The following is a 21,632-nucleotide window of genomic DNA, read 5'->3' on the forward strand; positions in this document are numbered from 1 at the left end:
ATGTTTTTGCGGCGAGCTTAGAGGAGTCGACGTGGTCATTTCGTGATTATTTCAGGACACGTAGTTGTTTGTTACAGAGCGCGAGCGAACGCGACAGAGAACGATCGGAGCCATCGCTGAAAGCGAGGGAGTCGGAGCTAGGGAGACTTTGATTCTCTCGTTTTAGCGTGCACGGTGGGGCATGGCTCGGTGTGTTCTCGTCGGTACCAGGCTAACTACTCGTGGTTTGTGTCCGAGGTAAGAAACAAGCGAGATTTTCGATCGATCTCGCGTCCTTCGACCGGTAATCGTTGCATCCGCGTTTTTCCATTGAAAGACGTGCGATTTGTAGCGTGCGACAGCGAAAATCCCTAGTTTTCGAACTTTTACGCGCAAATGCGATTCTCGTTGTCTCGTCCAGTTTCCTTCGGTGTAAAAGATAGGCGTAGACCATCCGACACGATCGGTGTCGAATGATTTTTACCTCGGGCATCGCCTTATACCTTCCACAACTTCCGATCAACGTGAAATTCTTCTATATTATTTGTAGGATTACGACGTTTGCTGAATTTCCGCGAACCGAAGCGCTCTTATAGAATTTCAAAGTATTTCTCACCGTGTCGAGAATTTATTTACATAAGCGTTTGCCTCGAAACAGATTTCCATCGGATGAGCCGAAGCAGCGAGTATAAATTGGACTCGCGAGAGATCGAACAGAGCGTACCGTCTTTTCTTCCGATAGAAATGGAGAATCAATTTACGAAGAAGAACTCGCCGTTTGGTAGCGATCGTCTCTGAAAAGAAATTGTTCGAAAGGGATCACGGAAAATCGGGTCGCGTAATTGCGAATTGATTGCCGGCAGCCTTCGATCTCGTTCACTAGATGTAACGGATACCAATTTTAACGCGTAAATTCCATAAAAGCGAGAAAACTTTATTTTATAGGACAGTGTCGACTATTACGATCGAAATAAACTTCGAAGTGACATCGACACGATGAATGATTTACGATGGAATTAGACAGGTTAAGTCAGACGGTTTTGCCGGCCGAACACCGGTTAATCATTTAACGGATTAATTATTAACGAAAGCCGGTATCGTCGTCCCGGCCCTTGTCTGCTTACATATTCAACCGGTGTCTACGTTCGTGCGTTCTAATCGTCACTGAACATATTTTCGCCTGGCGATCGCATCCGGCTAATCGTAGCCGTAGATGCTGCTAAACGATCGAGTCGAGAACCGTTCGGCGAGGTATTCGCGTTAAATGATCGATTCGTTCGAGTCGCGGGCGTAGAAAACGAGAAAAGGTTCTGAAAACGCCCCTGTGCGGAATAGAAACGGCGCTCGAGGCGATTCCATTTCAGCTGGAATTCTCTTTGCAAGAGACGAAACGCTTCCTTCGATTGAAAAATGATATTGACTACGAAGAGACGAGCGAACCTGGAAAGACGAGTCGCGAGATTTCTATACGAGACGACATCGACTCACCCTTGATCGCTCGCGGTTGAAGAAAATCGCGATTCTAGAATATCGAAGCTCCGCTAGCGAGAATCTATTAAACGTTGTTAACCCCGAGCAAAGAGAGAAAACGACAGATACACGGGGTGAAGGAGCAGAGATGAAGAATGGTGAAGAGGTAGAAGGGCGAAGAGGAGAAAAGAGAAGAAGAGAGGAGAAGAAAGAATGGAAGAGAAAAGAAGAGCAGCATTTAACGGAGGCACTTTTCTCGATGAGACGTGCGTATAAATATGCAAGGTAAATTACCCTGAGCGTTATGGCGCGAGCTACGAGCGAGGACACCTCGTGTAGAGAGGGGTACGAATACGATATAGATCGAGCCTGGAGGGACGAGGAGGTCGAAAGGGCGGTGGAAAAGAGAGGGACGACAGTCGGATGGCACAAAGAGGAGGGTGCAGGTCGAGGATCGATAGGTATATAGAGGCAGATAGGAACACAGGAAGCGTCTGACACCGGAAAGCTCCTGGGGGATGGCTTCTTACGAGCTAGTTCTGACCGACTGACAACCCGTTTTCTACTGTTTCTTCCCGTCTTTTTTCCTTCTCCGCCTCCCTTCTTCATATTTTTACCATCTTCGTCCTACTCGTTGGCCGACTCCGGCTTTATTTTTATCCGTTCGACGCTAAATTTGCCATCGAGGAACGATGAATCGAAACGACGTTTCTTTCACGCGATCGTAAAAACTTTTATACCGACGCCAGGTCGCCGTAAATCGCATCGCATGCCGACGTCGCATCTAGGGACAACGAGTAGACAACAGCGCAACTCGAATGATGACCTGTTTAAGTCCGTAACGATAGAAATATCTAAAGTGAGGATAGTTCCGTATACGATTCGTAAAATCAAATCCAAAATTAGCTTTTGCTAATAGGCAAACGCGAGTCATCGACGAACGCCGATCGAACCGTTGGAATTTTTGACAATTTTACGCGAATTTAGCATAGAAGGAAAACAAAGCGAGCGATTTTACCAAACCAACTGCCCGCCACTTGTCGTCTCGTAAATTCGATAAAACCCTTGGTTCTTAAATAAAACAACGTCAAAATCTACGGAATCGCGTTTACGGCGGTCCAATGTTTGTTCGACGCTATCCGCGGTCTTTGCAACACACGCGGGACGATCAACGATCGTTCGGAAAATGGAATAGGAAATTTGTCGACGTACGTGTATCTAAAATATGCGGCAGTTAGATTAATCGTACGTAAATTAACGACCTTTGCCTTTGATCTTTTCGCGAATCCCTCGAGGAAGGGAGAGAACAGCGATCCGAGTTTCCTTTATGAAGATACGCGACTGCTCCGCTCCTCTTGGTGTACTTATCGGTGTTTTAACGTTGTCCGGTTCTAGGATCGCTCGTGTTCCTATTTGGCAGCGTTAGGAGCGTGGGTGGAGTGGGATTTGAGACTAACAAATAGGAGACTTCCCTTCGGGTTCGGACTGTTCAACCGCATACGATTAATTGGCTCTTGGTAATCTCTGCCCTGTCCTCTGCAGCATAGATCTACGTAATTGCCATAAATACGGGAAAGTTCTCGGTGCCGTTGGCGCAATCGCTAAATCACCGAACGATAGAAATTGCCGCAAATAGTCTTTTAAATCGCGCGACCTTCTTTTTGACGTATTAACGATCCTCGGAGGATCGCGAAACGAATTTCTATCCATTACAGCGAGAAGAAAATACGATCTTTCCGATAAAAAATACGAGCGATTGTCGTTAACGCGTTAATTGCCGCTGTGGCCATCGGTGGCCCACGCCTCGCTATAAATATTTTAGAGCGATGAAAATAAGATAAATATCGTTGAAAAAATGTTCAACGATGCGAATGAATTTGAGATAATATTATCGCTAAACTGCAGAGTTTAATAGAAATAAAAAAACAACAATTGTTGTAGCTACGACGTATCATAGAACGCATTATACTTTCATATACGTTTTCATATCATGTACACATTCTGTGTAATTATTCGACTTTAAATTTCTCCTGTAAATGCATACAAAATCGCTGTCTAATTATCAAATACCATATAATTATTCTGGAAAAATTGAACGTTATGGCGTAATATATTTCGGACAAAAGATATAAAATTCGCGCGACAGTCAACCTGTTAAAGGTCGATGCACCGCTGATTTACGCATATCTCTACAGACAAGTCACACATATTCGTTCCTACCTAGATAGTGTCCGTCTCTCGTTCGTGTTTACACTATTCCGGTAGGGTTTGCTCATTGAAATCGCTAGCCGCGTTATTCGTTCCTATCCATCCGATAGATAAGTACGCTCGTCCGTCCCATCGACAATCCTACGTCACTCCGCCCATCCGTATCGCCACTTTTCAATTCCCGTCAGAGCTTTCCTCCGATATATATATTTATTTCTTGAACTTGCCAAGTCGACAGGAATACACGGGACTGTACATCTGATCGATCAACACCGAAGAAAATAACGCGAAAAATGTATTTTTTTCGTGAGGTTTTCTCGGATGTAAATCGGAGTGTACGGGATGCAACGTGTTGCACCGAGAGGGAAAAGCTAGAATCCGGTCCACTCGTAGGTCGTACTTGTGTACTTGTCTCTATCGAGCACGATGCAAGTTACGCGGTGGAACGAGTCAACAAAGTTCGAAGCTGGCACTTCGCCTATTCACCGCACCGCAGACGACACGGTCGCTCGCATACCGCGCTCACCCCTGCTCCACTCCCGGACGCCGGAAACCGAATGCAGTCTGAAGCATCCTGCAACCTACCAACTTCTCGGAACGCACATTGTTTACCCGGTGAAATGTACAGGCTGCCGTCTCTGCCGATCTAATAACACGAATCGATTCTTTCGACGACTTTCGATCGTTCGAATTCGCTCGATCGTTACCTGCCTAAGCCGGTCGTCGACGTTTTCAATTTACGTTCTTCGGATAGCTGTCACGCCTCTGCTTTTAGCTACTTTCAGCCATTTCGACGTAATCGAAGATCTTCGTCCTTTTCTTTCGTAGATTTTTGGATCACGCAGATCCGATCTCGAAGTTTTTTCGTTGACGCGATTGCCGTGTGTTGCGCAACGACCCCAACCAGCTTTTTCGAAGTTCGCGAATGATCCATAGAAACGTCCGCAGTGCAGAAGACCGTCGACGCGTCGATCGGTCGTGTAAAGATATAGAGGCAATCAAAGTGGCGAAGTTTCGACAAATTCCTCTCGACAGACCGCTCGTTCCTCGGCAACGATTTTCTCTCGGCGATGATTACCGAATATCCGACCACTTTTCGCCGGCAAACTTTGGAAATTTGTTTCGTACATCGTTCCGAGAACTCGCTTCGGTGAATCTGTTTCTTTCGTACATTTCCTATTTGTAAAATCACGAAACTCGATTACTCGATGGTAGGTCGATTACGTCGGTCGGTAAATCGTCGTAGAAAAAAATTTTTCGCGAAAGAGCGATTCGATTCGCGATGCAGAAATTTCAAGCGGGTGCAGAGTCTCGAGCTGTTTTCGCTCGGTGTGCACGGCGTATCGCATGAAAGTAGTTACGGCTGTATTTTACGAGTCAGACCGTCCAAGTTCGTACGAAAGCGTTTAAGTGGAGACGGTAATACGTAAAAGGGAGGCGTAAAGTGTTAACACAGGCCAGAACAGCAGCAGACACTCGAAACACCCCTCTTCCTATCCTCTGCTGCCGGTCTTCCTTTTTCCCTGCCTGCTTTCGCCCTCTCCACCATCGTTACCTTCAAACTCTTTGACGCTTCGTCCTCGTCAGTTTTTGCTTGTCCATCCATTTTTCCACCGTTTCCCAAACCGTCGCTTCGTACCTTTTCTAATGTATCTCTTTCTCTTGAGGAAACGAAGCTTCCTCAAAGATCAGCCGTCCCTGCCGTCTGCTTTAAGAGAAATCTTCGTCAAAGCAAGACGAAGATCCGCGCATCTGCGAGGGTGCGTTCATTTGCCCGGAACGTTGTGCAAAATTACCTTCTCTCTCTTTGTCTCTCTTCGCCGTTGAAAGAATTGGACGATTTGGCAACCGTAACGTCTTGAAACGTCGAGAAGTAACCGATTTGCCGGGACGAACAGAAACGAGGTCGGAGAGGCCGAGCAAATTGGTCGAAAAGCAGAAAAGGCCGAGGGACTCGATTGGTAGTCGCGACACAGAGCGGCAGAACGTAGCGTTGTCGCACGTGGACGCGTGAATATACATAATACGTAGTGGTCAAATGCGATACAACGACGATGGTACGCGACACGAAGCGATGCGACACGTAGCGAGGCGAGGCAAGGCGACGGTGACGTTCGAGCGTGGCTTGCATACGTTCGATGTCCACACCGTAGTTTGATTTACGTCGCTGTAAATACGATCTCTATTAAACATGTATTCCACACATGGACGTTCGGAAGATGGATGGTAAACGACGGGGGTCGGGTGGTCTGCTCCCACGAGGCGCGATACAAGCTTCTTCGAGTGCTACCTCTGGTTCGTAACGCGGCACGTTGCCGTATCAGAAGTTTACGTATAAATTACCGCCGTGATTCTGCTTGCGACAATGAAAGCTACCTACCTTTTGCGAAACGACGCCTTCAGCCAACTTTTTTCTTCCGCGGATTAACGCCGAGATCGGCGATTATTCGGCTCGAATTACGTGGCTCGTGGCTCGGAGAAAAGTTCTCTTATACTTCGAGATACGAAGGATTATTCGAATTAAAGCACCTGGTAAGCGTTCTAGACAAAGACCTTAGTTTGCCGAAGAAAGGGACGTTGGTTCGCCATCGTTTTTCACAAAAGTGCAGCTACGTCAACTCGTTCGATCGAGGTAGTTGGTTTTCGGACGCAAATACTCCGAACTTTCTTTGGAGAAGTACGAAAACTTTCGTTAAGTCGTTCAGTGGTCGCGACGACTGCTCGAGAGATTTAATAAGAGGTAGAAGATAAAAGAAAAACGTGGTTCGAGAAATTCATCGTAAGCCTGCAGCTTTTCAGGGCCTACCGAAATTGAAATCCACGTAACCCACGGACGAACGAGAAGTTTTTACGGCATACGGAAATAAAAACACGGCAGGAACCTCTGCTAAAGTTACCACGCAACGTTTTTTACTCTAAGGATCTAAAGGAAAGCGGGACGCTTTGCCTACGCGACGCGTTCCTAAATTTTCCAGATAAATTTTATCGCTGCTCGTTTTATAGGAGACGGTCAAAGGGAGCCGGGCCGGTGAATTAGCAAGAGAAAAGAGTTGGAAGCGTTTAATCCTCCGATCTGCTCGTTAACTCAAAATGTAAGGAGCGAGATAACTCTTTTTTCTCCGCGTCTCGGCGAATTTCTCCACGATGAACGACAAAAGCTCCACGATCTTGACAAACTGAAGCGTCGAGCTTCCTCAAACCGAGAAAAGAAGTAGAAACCATTGTAGCTCTCTCCGCGTAGTCCGCGTGAGTCTTATTTCGTGGTAGCGAGGCGGTGTTGGCAACTCGAAGGAACGACGACAAAGGCGACGAGCGAAACGCTATGCTCTTTGACAGCGGCAATTACGCTCGTTGTGCGATGACTCGATAATTAGAGGCGTGCGAGCGTAACAAGCGAGCGGGAATGCAAGGAAGAAGACCGCGAGTACTCGAGATGAAAGTACGCGATTCAGTACGTTTTACATTCCGGTATCTACCATCGCGTAACTACCCTTCTTTTCTTCTTCTGCTTTATATCGGCTCGTGCTTTGTCAAGAAGAAAAGGAATACTCGCAGTCGAAGAGGACGGAAATTTGTTTTCGAGACTGTCTCTCCCGCGAAAACCACTTACTCGACCAGATACGGCGGTAGAACGAACGTCGTATTCCGAAACGCGGAAACGGTTGTTCCCGTTTCGAAATCGTTCGAGGCATCCAAAGGAAATCGGATATTCCGAAAAACAATTTGCTACGGCGAAAGAAATACACGCGCAGGGGCATATTGGGACCGACAGCGGTGGAAACGGCAGCTCGCCTTTGATTCGAATCTTGGCCCGTTGCTTCGAACGAGGGTGTCAAGCAGTAAGAAGAGTTTTCGAGAGTAGAATCGGCTGGAGCAGCGTCGCGTCGAGCCGTTGACGAGTCAGCGGCGGTAGAGAAGAGAGGGAATCTCGGCGAGAGCGAGAGAAGGTGGAGGAGAGGGCTAGTGCGATAGCCCCAACACGAACGCACAAGACCTCGAGGAAATCCTAATATTTTAACCACTGGCGAGGAATGAAAGGACCCGGGTGAGCATGAAAAGGGAAAAAGGGGTGCACGAATCATCCCTGCGTACCCTTAAACCCTACTGGATGGGGTGGAACCTGCAAGGTGGGTGGAACTGTATACCCGTTGCGGTACCCCGAGGGAAGTACTTGCAATTAACGCGGTAAGACTCGGCTCTAGCGAGGGGTAGTACACCCTTCTTACCGGTAACCACCCTTCGTCCCTGCTCGTTCGCTCCTCGTTTCTCCTCGATTCTCTGTTCTCTTCGTTTGTACACCTATCGCATGCTGCCCTTCGCCCCTCTTTATCTTTCTCTCTCTCTCTCTCTCTCTCACACACACACACACACACCATACATTTTCTCTCTTTTTCGCTCGTTCGCCCGGTGGTGGAGTACGCGGCTCCTCTGCGTCCATCTCCGTCAAACCATTCCCTACGAGCTTCTCGAGCGCTCGTACTCATAGGGGACGCCAGAATGGCTGTGTTCGGTTATTTGTCAGGGATACGCGTAATCGCGCGCACGCGTGCTTCTAGCCTCGTGAAAATCTCCACGCCTTGCTCCCTCTCTCTCATTCTCTCTCACTCTCTCTCTCTCTCTCATCCTCTTCATGAATTTGCCTCGCCACGATACGCGCGTTCCTTCTTTTTTAACCACCCTTCCGACGGTTCCGACCTTTCCTCCAGACTCACGCGCCTCCCGATGCAACAGATTGCGATTAGGCGAGTTATCGACCCTACGTACGACCATATATCGAGTCGAATATAAACTGGAAATCGGGTAATTTGGAACGATCTAATCGTCGGACGGACGCGTTGGCGACTTTCGTTTTCCCATTGGCGATCACCGATCGATTTCGGTCAGGTTTTCGTCCGGATGATTACGCAAACCAGCGGACTGGGGCGATTGATTTTCCGTTTGACGGCCACGCGTGACCGTACGTCACGCGAGTAACAGCTTCCTGAGCATATAACGTTAACGCAATCGGCTGCTTTACGCGTCGACAGACGTTGGGGAGGAAAAAATTCGACGGAGAAAGTCGTACGTTTTTTGATAAACGCAAACGCGTGTAGCGAAACGTATCGGCTGCAACGCGAAGAAAAAGAGTGGCGAGAAATTACAGCGGAGAATAGAACAAATTCGTAAGTCTCAAGCTGCGGGTGGAGATCGCTCGAGCGAAGCATCTCGTTCACGGATTTCGATTTTAACTCGTTTCCAGGCTTATCTGCGGAAAATTATGCATGCATGCAAGACCGATGGCGTACGCGATAACGGCTCTCCATTGTGCGCTCGTAATCCGAATGCGAGAAATTTGCGCGAAACGACTGTTGCCAGCGTGCCAGCGTAAAGCTAAATAGTCTACTGTATAACCCGCTGTATTGCCATATTCACGGATGAAAAGACAACGTCGTCTCTGCATTTGTCACAGGATCGCGTGTAACGTAATTTGCAGACGCGAGGGTTCGCTCGCTTCGAAAGGCATCGTATTCCTTCTGTTTAGTACTTCGCTGTAATACCGAGGATGTTAAATCGAGCACATCGAGACATCCGAGTTTCGAAGTTCCAGTCGAAACGTGCTTCACCGAGAAAGCTCAGGGAAGCGAAGAACAGCGGAAGAATATCGGCTAAGAACTCGTCGATTGCTGCATTCTACCTGGAACTAGTAGATTGCAAGGACCCGGAGGATTTTTACCGAGGTTCGTTAATCACGCGGTTGTCGAGAAAACGGAGTGGCAACGCGAAAGTAGCAGCCGAACCGATGGGGAAAATAAGAGATCTCTCTCGTATCCCGGAAATGCGGCTTAGTCACCGGGGCGGCTATTGTGCCTCGCCGAGTGCACAGTCGTGTAAAATCCATAAGGAACTGTCGTACCGAGTCTAGATACCTCGTGGCTGGACGTGTCGCGCCAAGTCGTTATCCGTAGGTAGGTTTCAAAGGTGCACGACCCGTAAACGTCGTTTCGATTGATTCGCGTACGTCGCACCACAACGGACACGCGTTCTACCCGCGTCATAAACCGCGGTTTCAGTTGCTCTGCTAATCCATCCATCGATTCTTTACGATCGAAGATACCGGCCATCGAATCTTCTTAGCCGTGTTTAAAACGTGGCAGTGCCAAGCGTTTCGCTTTATGTATATTTTATCTGCCGTTGTCCGGTGCAAACGATATCGACCGATAGCCCGGCTTCGTGAAATCCATCGAAATAGTCGATAAACGATCGCTTTACTTACAAAGTCGCTGTCGAACGACTCGCGGAACCGACGAAACCGAAAGACACTATCGGACGAACGCGATTAATAAAGAAGGGACCTTACGAGCAAACCTGAACGTCGAATAAATCTCGCGCCAGTTACCAGCGATTGTTTGCGCTATCTCGGTCACGAGTTACGCGGCTATGATTATCGATTCGAAAGTAATCGCGCGACAATCTAGCGATCGATGGGTCGGAGTCGGCGTCCCTCCGTAGTTCGCCGATTCGCGTTCGTTGATTCCTTGCGGAAGGACGGAATCTGCTGTCTGTCGAGTATCGAGCAATTTTTCGTAATTAGTATTCGTGGCGAACGACGGAGTGCGTCGGTTTTATCCATCGGTTTAGAACCATCGTCCCGTGAAAGGTCGCTTCGCGTGCCACTGCTCTTTTTCTATCGGGGCGGAGACCGCACAGCCGTCAATACTGTTTGACGGGTGTCAGCCGATTTTTCCCGAATATCAGGCTCGCTCGGTCCACCGTGAATTTCTGTAGTCGGTCGCGTGATTCGCGGCTCTAGCCAAACGCGGCTAGACGTCGTCGCTACCGAACTCCGAAGTCTCGCGCGACTGCCTAAAATCAATATCGAGATGTTTTATATCTCCTACGAGCGGCCAAGTTGCCGGGTTTAGCCAGCAGCCGGCAGCTTGCCGTGTTTCGCGAATTCCCGGCGCTCGTTACCAGAAAATTTGAAAACCCGAGCGAAATGTACGCCGTCTCTGGGCTATTTGGCTCGATTTTCTGCGCAACCATCGATAAGGGATGGACGTTTCGGGATACAGTCCGTCGGCTGAAAGAGTCAGTTCGCGGAACGCTGGAGGAAAAAAGACGAACGTCGGCAAAATCTCGAGAACGAGCGACGTTCCGGCCAAATTCTGTCTCCCGAAACTCGATATTCCGAATAGCGTCTATGGTGTCTATGTCCGAGACGACGAGGTTTGCGTGTTCTCGTTTCGAATTAAGGAAACGGAATTATCTTCGATTGCGATATACGGCGCGACATCCGGCTTGTATGAATCGCGATACGAAGCTTGCTTGGTGGGACTGTGGTTTTCGATCGATTAACAGTTTCGGTGAAAAGGCTGGCTCGCAGCGTACGTTCCGCGTATCGTTCTCTTCCATCGCTACTGTCTTTTCTTTCTTTCACGACGCTTTAAGATACCTCGGTGGACCAAAAGACGATACAGAGATATCAGGATCGTTGCTTGACAGAGGTAGAAACGTACTGATAGCTACGATTCTACTCCGATTCTACTTACCTTGAAAAATATCTGCAACGAAATTTCCCGCTTATTCGACCGATCAACCGCACCTGGCGAAACGATTATGTCAGTTGTATTTGACCTAGTTTAATTTAATTTATTATCAAATGGCTGGTGAGTAGCCTTTGCTGGGACAAACATGATCGCGTGGAAAATCGTACAAAGAGAAGGAGTAAAAAGACCAAGGGGAAACAAAGAGGAGATACCAAGCATGCAAGTAACGATTAGCAGTTTTTATAATTGGTAATTAGTAAAAACTCGGACGAGCCTTCTTCTTGCATTCTCTACTCCTATTCTCCTCGTATCTGTCGAGTCAACCACGGCCTGGGCTGCGGAGTTAATAAAAAAGAGTACAGCCGTGGAAAGTGAAAAAGGAGGAGAAACGAGATGCCGAACGAGTCTGCCGAAGGCTCTTCCGATGCCTGGCGTTTCTTCGATGCTTTCTTCGTCGGTTCAGATCGATTGACCGTTTCGCGGGCAAACGGCGATTTCCAAGGTTCCACGGAGGATCATCGTCGATAAGGGTCGAAGCGATCCGACTCTCTTATCTACGTTGTTTCTACTTCCGCCTCGACTTATCGCAGTTCGTTGCAAGTGCGCGCACCGAGGATACGCGATAAAATGCACGATTGCCTTCAAGATCGTAAAAATAGTAATAAATCTCGTCCGGAGTTCGCTATCGTGCTCTCTTTACGACCGATCGCTTTATAGCAGAGACATTGCACGAAAACTGCCAGTAGCAGAGACCGCGCTTATAACGCAAACAGGAAACGCTCTGTCTTCCATAAACGACACGAGGCTTCCAATTCGCAAACTCTGTCGAACGATACTCGCGAAAGGAAGAAACCTACTCGAGAGGAACGACGCTTTTTCAAACAATTTTTGAGATCCGTATTTCTCGGGAACCGGTGGAAATCTTCGGGTCAAAATTGAAAGGTGGCACGCGAAATTCCCCCGTCAAACGGAGGTTTCTTTCTTTTTCAAAAAAATTTATCTCCGTCGAATTTCTCGACAGTGGCGGGTATTTTCAGCCGAAAACAGGGGATTTGTGTCGTTTAACGCGCGCATCGTTCGTACGTTGATGCACTTACCGAATGAGTCACTCCTCTCGATTCCGCTTGATTCCCCTCGTTTTCTCCTTAATGGGGGAAAGCGGAGATTCAGGGGACGACGCTGTCCGAAATGGAACGTCTGTTTGCCCAAACCGTACGCTTATGTGTGCTTCCCTATCGAATTTCTATCCGAGGCGATACGTTTTTCTCGATCAAGGGTCGGTGCATCGACGATCCCTAATGCTATTAATTATCAACGTCTAAGGACGCCCCGGTTACGCTTGACACTTGAAACAACTTTCGTTTTAAAAATACCTCGAGTGCCGAGAAATCAAGGTTTTCGAGCGTTACGTAGAACGCTCGTACGACTCGTGTCAAATCGGGCGCAAAGTAAGTAGCCTCCCTGATTGAAAATCATAATGCCTGTATCTTTTCTATTTCGAGGCAGGTGTCTATCTAAAAGAGAACATGACGTCACGTTTTTACAGACCATTTGCCTGGTCGTTGGTGACGTTCCTGTCGCGCGCACTCCTCCGATCCGTCGCTGACATCTCCATAAAGCCGCGGGGGTGGATGAAATAATTTCGGCTCGTGTATCCCGACCGATACAAGAACAGACTGCCGCGACAGAATGGCTAGATTATGCGCGGCAAGACCCGGATGTGTCAGCCGTGCATGCCTTTGCTCGTTTCGTGCAACTCCTTCTAATCGATTCAAGCTGCCGTCGTTTTGGTTTTCCATCTACCGACCGATCTACCGATTACCGATGATCCCTACGTATGGCGCTTCGAACGTGAGCTCGATACGTCCAACGTATTTTCCAATTTCTGTATCGCGATTTTGTATCCTTTCGATAGTTTACACTGCAAGTTAGATCGCCAGGCTGACTATTCTTAAACGCTAACGACTATGTAAATCTATCGTACTTGGCCCGGTTACGCGATAACAGCTACCTACAGGCGTCGGAACGGCATCTTTCGCAAATAGGAGGTTTAACAAGGTTTCCGAATAACATCTAGACTGCGCAAAATGTGCTGCGAGACAAAACGAAGAAGCTTTATACGTTCGGTAAACGGTGTTTTAGCGATAACGAGTCTTTCGAGGGTAGAAACACAGATAGCTTTGCGTCGTTGCGAATAAAGTTAATCGGCCGAGGTGAGCAAATTTCGAGAACGAGAAACGCGCGCACGTGAACGCGAAACGATGAAACGAGAGTCGCGACGACTTTCGCCGACTTGCGTGTTTCCGTTTGCCGATCGACGAACGGCTGAAAGAATGAACAAACAGCGGGTAATTAATGGGGTGATTAACGCGAAAGAACAGCGAGGGAACAAGCAGAGAAAGGAGGGATTTCTCCGTCGGAGAGGTGGAAAAAAAAAAAATAGGACAAAACAGAAAACTCTGCTTCGTTGCTCGCTATTTATACATATAGCTCGTAGTATAGAAAGACAGTTATTCTCGAGGTAATTCGAGATTTTTGAAAAGATAAAAAACGGAGTTGCTTTAGACACGAAACCGACCGAGCGAAATTTCTGCCAATTTGGAAACCACTGGACCCGGAAAGCCGATTATACGGACCGGAACAGTGCGACTAGCTCTATCGCCACGCGAATACAGAATAGCGAATAGCGAGCCGAATAGGAGCCACGGTCGTTCCTCCTTCGATCTCTGGATCCTTTCACTTTTTAACCCAGTTTCCATTGTTAGGCCAGCGGCAGGTCGTTGCTGTCACACCCGACTCGACTACCGGACCCAACTAGACCGATCCGATCCACCGTATAATTAACTACCGCAATATTCAACTGTTTCGCCGCTTTCTTCCTCGCTGCTGTCATCCCTTTGAGGAAACGCGTCCGACGATTCGTTTCCTCGCGAAATCTCTCGCTTTCCCTGGCATCTTTTTTACGCAGCGTGGTTACGCGTTGCGCAACTTGAACACGGTTGCGCGATCGCGAACAAACCAGAAAGGAAAATGCTAGGCGATTATATGCGCGTTAAATGCGTGAAATACCGCGTTGGCCATCTCTGCGTCGTGTTTCCCAGCGCGACACGAGCCGCGAGTCTGCCGCCGCTCGTCGTGCTCTTTAGTCGTTAAACGAGAACGCGTGAGATAAATCGACGAATGACGAATATCGTCAATGATTAATACGAATCCTTGACGCTCCTTCGTTGTTCGTCTGAAACGTTTTCCTCCTCTTTCTTGTCTCCTTCCCTTTGCCGTTCCATCATCGACGCGACTCGTCATCGACTCATACGATTCGTCTTGCGACTCTTTTTCTCGCCTGTGCGATATCTTTTGCCGAGCATCGACGAGAAATATGAAAATTCTGCTAGCCTTTGGATATTTCCATGTCCCAGCCGGTTGGGAAAGAGGCGATGTAAAACTATATGCGTCGCGTTCCACGCGTGACATTTAGAAATAGAGAACGTCGAACCAGTGGAACGTAGAAATGGAAATTTTTGAATCGGAACGAAACCGGAATCGATCGTGGGAACCTTTTCTCGTGCGAAACTCGAACGAAGGACTTGAAACAGAAAATCTACTTTCCTTTCGCGGTTGAAGAAATTTGACTGTGTCGCGGTACTTGGCTGCGCTAGAAATCCGAAGCTGCGAGTTGCCGGAGAGTGGCAATTCTGTTGTTTATTCGCAGCTTTCCCCACTCGTGGCAAGTGTTTTCACCTCTTTAGTCTTTGCTCCGCGTAGTGCCGGCCCAAACATCGCCAAGAGTAGCAACCTCGCGACATCGTTCTCTTCGATCGGCCCACGATCGCACCGGAAACACGATCCTTCCTCCCGCGAACCATGTCGTTTCTTCCGACCTTCCTTTTCGTTTGTTTCCTCGTGACGATCGCGACGACGTACGCGAAACCGACCATCTACAAAAGGAACCACGACAACGTGTTCGAGCCAGGTAAGACGTGTCTCTGATTAATTAACACGAAATAAATTAACAAGAAATTGAAATCTAAGCGACGATAATCCGCGATGATACCTACGCTACTGTTGCCGCTTAACGTTCGATTAGGAACAAATTCGTAACGCTAGTGCGCGACCAAGCGAATGGTGTCTTTTCCGTTTTCCCTCAGCTGTGTCCATGCTGCGCCGTGAAAAAGTGACTCGCTTTCTTTTCACTTTCTCGTACATCTTCCAGTCAAACGGGACGAAAAATCGTTCGGGATTTTGCCCGTGCAACGAGTTTTACGCGATTCGGACTCGTCTTCGCTGGCTGCGTAACACGTCGAAGAAACCTCGATCGACTCCGCAACGAGACTTCCTTTGTTTCGCGAAACTGATGTCTTTATCGTTTGCCTGGATGAATATCGAAGCGCGAGATGAGCGAGGTAACGAGGCGTTCGTGGTGCTTCTTAAAGAATCGAAAGTTTCGATGCTTCTTTCTCCGATCTGCACGGAGATCCTAACTTGGATCTTGGAGGTCTTGGTCGCGCGGGAACGTCTGACCGCGGAAAAGCTTTCACCTTAATCGTTGCCGCTCGTGCCATATCGATACGAAGACGCGCCTTGACCTCTCTCTCCTTACGACCGAATCTTCTTTTCTTCGCTTTTCCATCGCGTCGCGCCTCCGCCGCCTCTACTCCCTTCGTTTCATTCTTCCGACAATTTGGAAAGCATCGAGTCGCGTGACGTCCCGTTTCCTGCTTTATATGTAAGCGCTTACGCGAACCTCGCCAAACAGATATAAACTGTGATCTAACTAGCGATGACTAATTCGTGCAGGTCTTTGGATCGACAATCGATTCTCGAGGCTTGTTTACCTTGTTGATCGTACATGGTAAACGGCGACGACAAACCACAGGTTGACAAATGCATCGTCATTTGGCGTGGCGTTTTATCGACGTCTCGATAGGACCGAGCCGGTATCGATGGAACTTCGGACAACTCGATCAAACTCCGCTACACCGTCGCTATTGCTCGTTATCTGTCTTCTCGTTGCCTAACCGCGAGAGACCGGAGAGTAGCATAAATTACAGTCAATGAGCGCATCGTGGCGATGACAAAACCGACGATCGGTCGGTATCCGCCGACGTCTGTGTCCGGAACGGTTGTTGGCCAAATAAAGAGCGATTTCTTCGAGCCCGAATTTCCTTCGGGCCACGTTTGACAGGTGGGAATAACGGGCCGATGACGTCAGTCCACGTTCAGCGTAGGCTTCGATTATAGCGAGGCCGCGATATCTCGAGTAGATCGTATCCCCGGTGCAACTGTTGGAGCGGAGAGTAGCGTTGTGTCTGCTGTTTCGTGTTGTCGGCTGGTTTCTAGGATAGCAGGATACTCGCTGGACGAGTACGCGCACCACCGCTGTTGATCCGCGTTTCCTTTCGTTGGAAGAGTCGTGACGATTGAAAGGTGCGCCGGCGTGCCCGTTTCTGCTCGCCAAGTTGCGTACCGATCTTTATCTGTTCGTCGTCGTTTGCAACGTCGAAGCTGCTTCTCGTCGTCCCTTTCAGCCTAAGAGAACTTTGTCTCGGAACGCATGATGCAAAGAAACTGGGCAATTGATCGAAGATCGAAAGACCAGATAGAGTTATAGCGGGAATGGGCGAGCGGAAAAGCTAATACCATTGAATTAGTTAGGCTGTTAGGAAAATTGAGTTATCGGTTCATTAGTAACGTCGAGTTTATTGGGTTATTAGCGTTATCGAGTTATCGGCTTCTTAATAACACCGAACAGTTCGATCGCTATTAATACGAAGGTACGAGCCAACGATTAATATGCAATTAAGATTCTGTTAGGAAACTGAAGAGCTCGCAGCCGCAGCTACTAAGAGTCGTCCGAACGCACCTAATTGCGCTCGTTCTGACACCCTGTACAGCAAGGAGACGCGTGTCGCGCAAAACGATAGTAGAACCTGTACGACTCGACCTTCGTTGGACTATTAGAGAGAAACAGAGAGGGAGAATGTTAAATATGATAATTAATCGGCGTAAATGTCAACTGCAGTGGAGTATGGCACGCAGATTGGCCGTGTAGTCGCGTGATTTGAAACGTTTCAATGCGTTCACCGTTCACGTGATTCGTAGCGAAAATCCACGCTTCTCGAATATCGCTTCGCAAAGAATCTCTCTCGAGTTACGTAAATGGAATATTCTTTTACTTTCGCTACGAAAATTTATCGTTACTCGAAAGCTACTAATTTTCAAATACGATCCCCGTAAAATTTCTCCTTTCACTTTGCTTTAACGTGGACGAAGTACCTTGATTCGATTTAACGAAATATTCCAAAGAAATAATAAGATAATTCAGTAGCGAATTCGCCAATGAGAATTTAATCAAAATTTCGCGGCGATGGACAACAGCAATCGTAATAGCAAAGATTTGCACGAGTAGCTCGCTATCTTGGCTGCAACTCGTCGAATGGACGTCGACGTCGACGCTGACAGTCGCCTACTTACCGAATCGATATTCGATTAAAACCGATAAGCAAATATTCCTCGTTAAGGATACTGCGAATAAATGTTTAGCGCCTCGCCACGTTACCTACGTTCCTTTTCCTACTTGATGAGAAACGATTCTGCCTACGAGTATTCGTAGAGCGAAATGCGAGAGAAATTGCGATACTCTGAAACGTAATGAACTTATCTTCTGTATCCTTAAGGCGCGTAAACTTTAAAGCGCAACTCTTGAACGAAACCTGGTGATATTTAATGCGAAATTTCGCTATCGATTGTTTCAGTGATGATACCAGTCTCGTCTACGGTGATTCCTCTCCCCGTCTACAAAATGGAATATGGTTTGGGATTCATATCGAAAGATAAGAAGGCTCAGTCGTCCTTGAAACCGGAGGGTGGAATAAAATTGATAACGAGTAAGCAAAATTTATGCCAAACTATGTATGTATTTGTATACATGTATATCCAATGAAAGGAACAATAAATATCGTTTCTTACAGTTAAGAAGAGCCAAGAGAAGAAAACGTAAAGGTACAAAATATACGTACTAGTTGCAGATTGACTTTATTCGTATCGTAGTCTGTCATCGATGAAGCGGTATATATTCATTAACATCGTACGGTGATGTATATATATATTATATATATATATCAAAGTTATAGATTGTAAGCAAATCTCAGATTTATTTGAAATGTACGACAGATTTCAAAAGTAACAGAGAGTTTACGCCAAAAACTAATTTACCTCGACGATTAATGTTAGAGTTAATTAACTCTGTCGTTATGAATTTATTAATAATCGTAAGAAAAATCAAACGCTGTAAAACCAAACTGTAGCGAGTATGAAGAGAGAATCTGTTAAGTTTTTATATTTAATTTGAGCTATAGTACGTCGTTTCTGCTATTATAATGTTTATACATTACATTTATGTATATCTGCCCAACATTTTGAAGAAATATTGAAAGGAATTAATAAGTAGAAAATTATAAACTTTTATTGAACAACATTCGCGTTTAAATTTATTTATCTACCTATCGTTACGATATTTCCATCGGTTCTTCCGCTGTAACAGAAACAATTACACGAATGAAATTTGAGAAACGTAAAGATTCTACTAATTCTTTCATTCTTCTCTACAGAATTTACTTACGCATTTCATTGAACATAAAATCATCTTGATATTCTTTGAGAAACTGTGTAGATCTACTTTCATCGAGGAATAGCTGGTAAACACGCTTCACGTCATCGATATTGACCTGTATTTACATATTATCTTTATGTTCTTGTAACAGTATAAGAAGTACGTATACGACTAACAGCACGTATAATACGATACTTACTTCCGTACTCTTCCTTCGCCTGCTAACGAGAGAAGCAGTAGTAATCAATTGAATCGCGTATCTCAATGAAGTTTCTAATGCGATTCTGGTAAGGACGGTTAGAGCATCATCCGCCATTTCGCAATCTTCTTCTTCGCACCTTATCTTTAGAATTTCTTTCAATTCCTTTTCTTGATACGGACTCGTTGGAACGATAATCATACGATCCAATAGATCTATTGGAATACCATGCGGACTTTTGTAATTCGTTCCTCTTATCCTAGTAATACCTGTAAGATTCAACGATTAATTTTTTATCAATCAAAACAACATATATGAACGAGTATAAGGTACCTCTATTTGTAGCCATAATAACGACTGGTGCCATTTCATTTTCAAGTGCTCGATTAAGAAACGAGAAGCATTCGATGTCGAGCATGTGGACCTCGTCGATGAACAAAACGCCTGGAACGATTTCTGCTTTTCCTTCTTCGCGCCATTCAGCGACTTTCGCATTTATTTGGTCTCGTACTTCTGATTTAATTTCTCCTGTATCGCCAGAGAACAGCGCCAAAAATCCGTGGGTTCTGCTGTTAATAACATCGACTTCGTGTAAAGTTACTGTGTGTACGACCTCTTTGCGTTTTTGTAATTCACCCTCGGGACATTGTACGAAGCGAGTTTGAGAACCAGTTGCATCATAGTCACGAGCTCTAGTAAACGACCTTCCCAGTCTATTTATTTTTCCTGTGGCTTTGTCGATTGTAATCACGTCTCCAGCTTGTACCTTAAGCGAATCATAATTGTAAGGAACCCGATAAACAATGTTACGGAAGAATAAATGTTCATTGCTTGTCTTTACTAACTTTTTCTTTCATCAAACTGTCGATCATTTTGTTTCCTAGATCGTAGATCGTTTCCATCTCCGTTGTTTTCAGTGTTAGTTTACCAACTTTAGCACCTATACCTGTAGCAGGTCTATCCACTTGTATTTCGACTACTTCACCTTCTATAATTTCTGTTTCCTCTTTGATTCTGACACCGATAGATTTTCTAATAGCTTGAGTAAGAGCTTCTGTTTTACTCATTTCCAAAGAATATATTTCAGAACCTGCCATTGAAGTAAATGGAGTATCCATTCCTAGAGCTTGCGCCATTCCCATGGCAATGGCAGTTTTTCCAGTCCCAGGCTGGCCTGCCAACAATATAGCTCTGCCTGCTATTTTACCATCCTTAATCATTTCAAGCACAACACCTGCGGCTCTTCGTGCCATAAGCTGACCAACCATGCCTTGCGACACCTAAATAATCATACACAAAGTTAATAAAAGTAGGTATTGAAGTCACAATGCACAAAAGACTAATATATATTACATGGCGAGGTTCTAAACTATCATCCAAGCCTAAACCTCTAATATGAGAATGTGCACCAATTCTCTCTATCCTTGTGATTTCACGAACTTCTTGAACTTTTGCAGCCGCGACAGCCTAAAATAAAGAAAGTAATTATATTAATATAGTGCTAATATATCCTACATACAGTATTGTCATAGAGACAGAGATATAATACAAGAGTGGGAATAGAAACAGAAAGCTGTATAAAGACCTCTCCTGTCCTTATTTAATCCATTGTTTACACTGATGCTTGATCAATTTTATGTTTACATATTTATTACATCGATGTACACGCATTATAAGATCAAAACATAAAGGGTCTCTATGCAACATTCTCTTTCTATTCTTATATCGCTCTTTCTATCTTTCTATCTTTATATCTCTCCAAATATTACAAAAGCATATCGATCAAACAACAGTTGCTATGCCAACTTGTTTTCCTTCAATTCCATTAAAGATGAAATATAGAAATATAAAGCATTATACTATTCAAAATTGAAACGATACATCCTACCGTAAAAATAATACGATAAACAAAAACGTTCTTTATATTTTCAAACGCTTAGAAAAATAAATGTATTCCAAATAGGTTAATTGACTAAACAAGACAAAAACATGGTAATATGAATATGTTTGTCGAATATAACGTAAAAAGTACAAAAATTAGCTAATTATAATATTAATTCATAATGAATATTTACCGCCATGTTTGCAGATTTTCCACGTGTTTATTCCTTAACAATAAAACAGAACCTTTTTAAACAGTCCTGCATGCGAGGATTGCCAATAGCGGCGCTACCACAAAAATCCCAAAAGCGTGCGTATGCGCATTCGTCACCAGTGACGTAGCCAGAAAGAATGCGTTAATTGGTGCAATCTGTGACGGCAATGGTTATATAAATAGGTCTAGATATTCGCTAGGGGTAATGATCCGTCTTTTGAGTGGAAAAGAACTAAGATGGAGAACAAAAAAGGTCTTGTTCTACGGGGTACACAGAGATGAATAGCATGTTCTGCTCTGTCTCAACATTCATAGTATACATGTATATGTATAACGCATGCGCGGAACAAGAACTTCCATTGCTTTCCATCTTGATCTTTTTCGACTCAATGGACGGGATAGTTTCCTTAATGCATTCACGCGTAAAAATGTCTCATGGACATAGGAAGAAATGTCTCATAGGAATATATATTACGTCAATAACAACAATACTATTGTTCAGTTCAAATCCGTTTACATGACTGTGGCTCCAAAAAATAATGCTAT

General features: G+C 45.8%; 2 protein-coding genes across 2 annotated transcripts; one reads left to right on the plus strand and one right to left on the minus strand.

Annotated features, from left to right (window-relative positions):
• Positions 1-14,457: 14,457 nt before the first annotated feature.
• Positions 14,458-18,657, plus strand: LOC126870926 (uncharacterized). Its single transcript, XM_050629121.1, has 3 exons — positions 14,458-15,153; positions 17,936-18,067; positions 18,152-18,657. Exons 1-3 carry the CDS (start codon positions 15,045-15,047, stop codon positions 18,178-18,180), a joined length of 270 nt encoding a protein of 89 aa, XP_050485078.1. The 5' UTR covers positions 14,458-15,044; the 3' UTR covers positions 18,181-18,657.
• LOC126870912 (ruvB-like 2) lies at positions 18,078-21,360 on the minus strand. Its single transcript, XM_050629104.1, has 7 exons — positions 21,067-21,360; positions 20,345-20,458; positions 19,837-20,271; positions 19,325-19,757; positions 18,992-19,260; positions 18,802-18,907; positions 18,078-18,714 (listed from the first exon to the last, which is right to left on the minus strand). Exons 1-7 carry the CDS (start codon positions 21,070-21,072, stop codon positions 18,689-18,691), a joined length of 1,389 nt encoding a protein of 462 aa, XP_050485061.1. The 5' UTR covers positions 21,073-21,360; the 3' UTR covers positions 18,078-18,688.
• Positions 21,361-21,632: the final 272 nt, after the last annotated feature.

This window comes from Bombus huntii, chromosome 11, assembly GCF_024542735.1.
Source record: "Bombus huntii isolate Logan2020A chromosome 11, iyBomHunt1.1, whole genome shotgun sequence".
NCBI lineage: Eukaryota > Metazoa > Arthropoda > Insecta > Hymenoptera > Apidae > Bombus > Bombus huntii.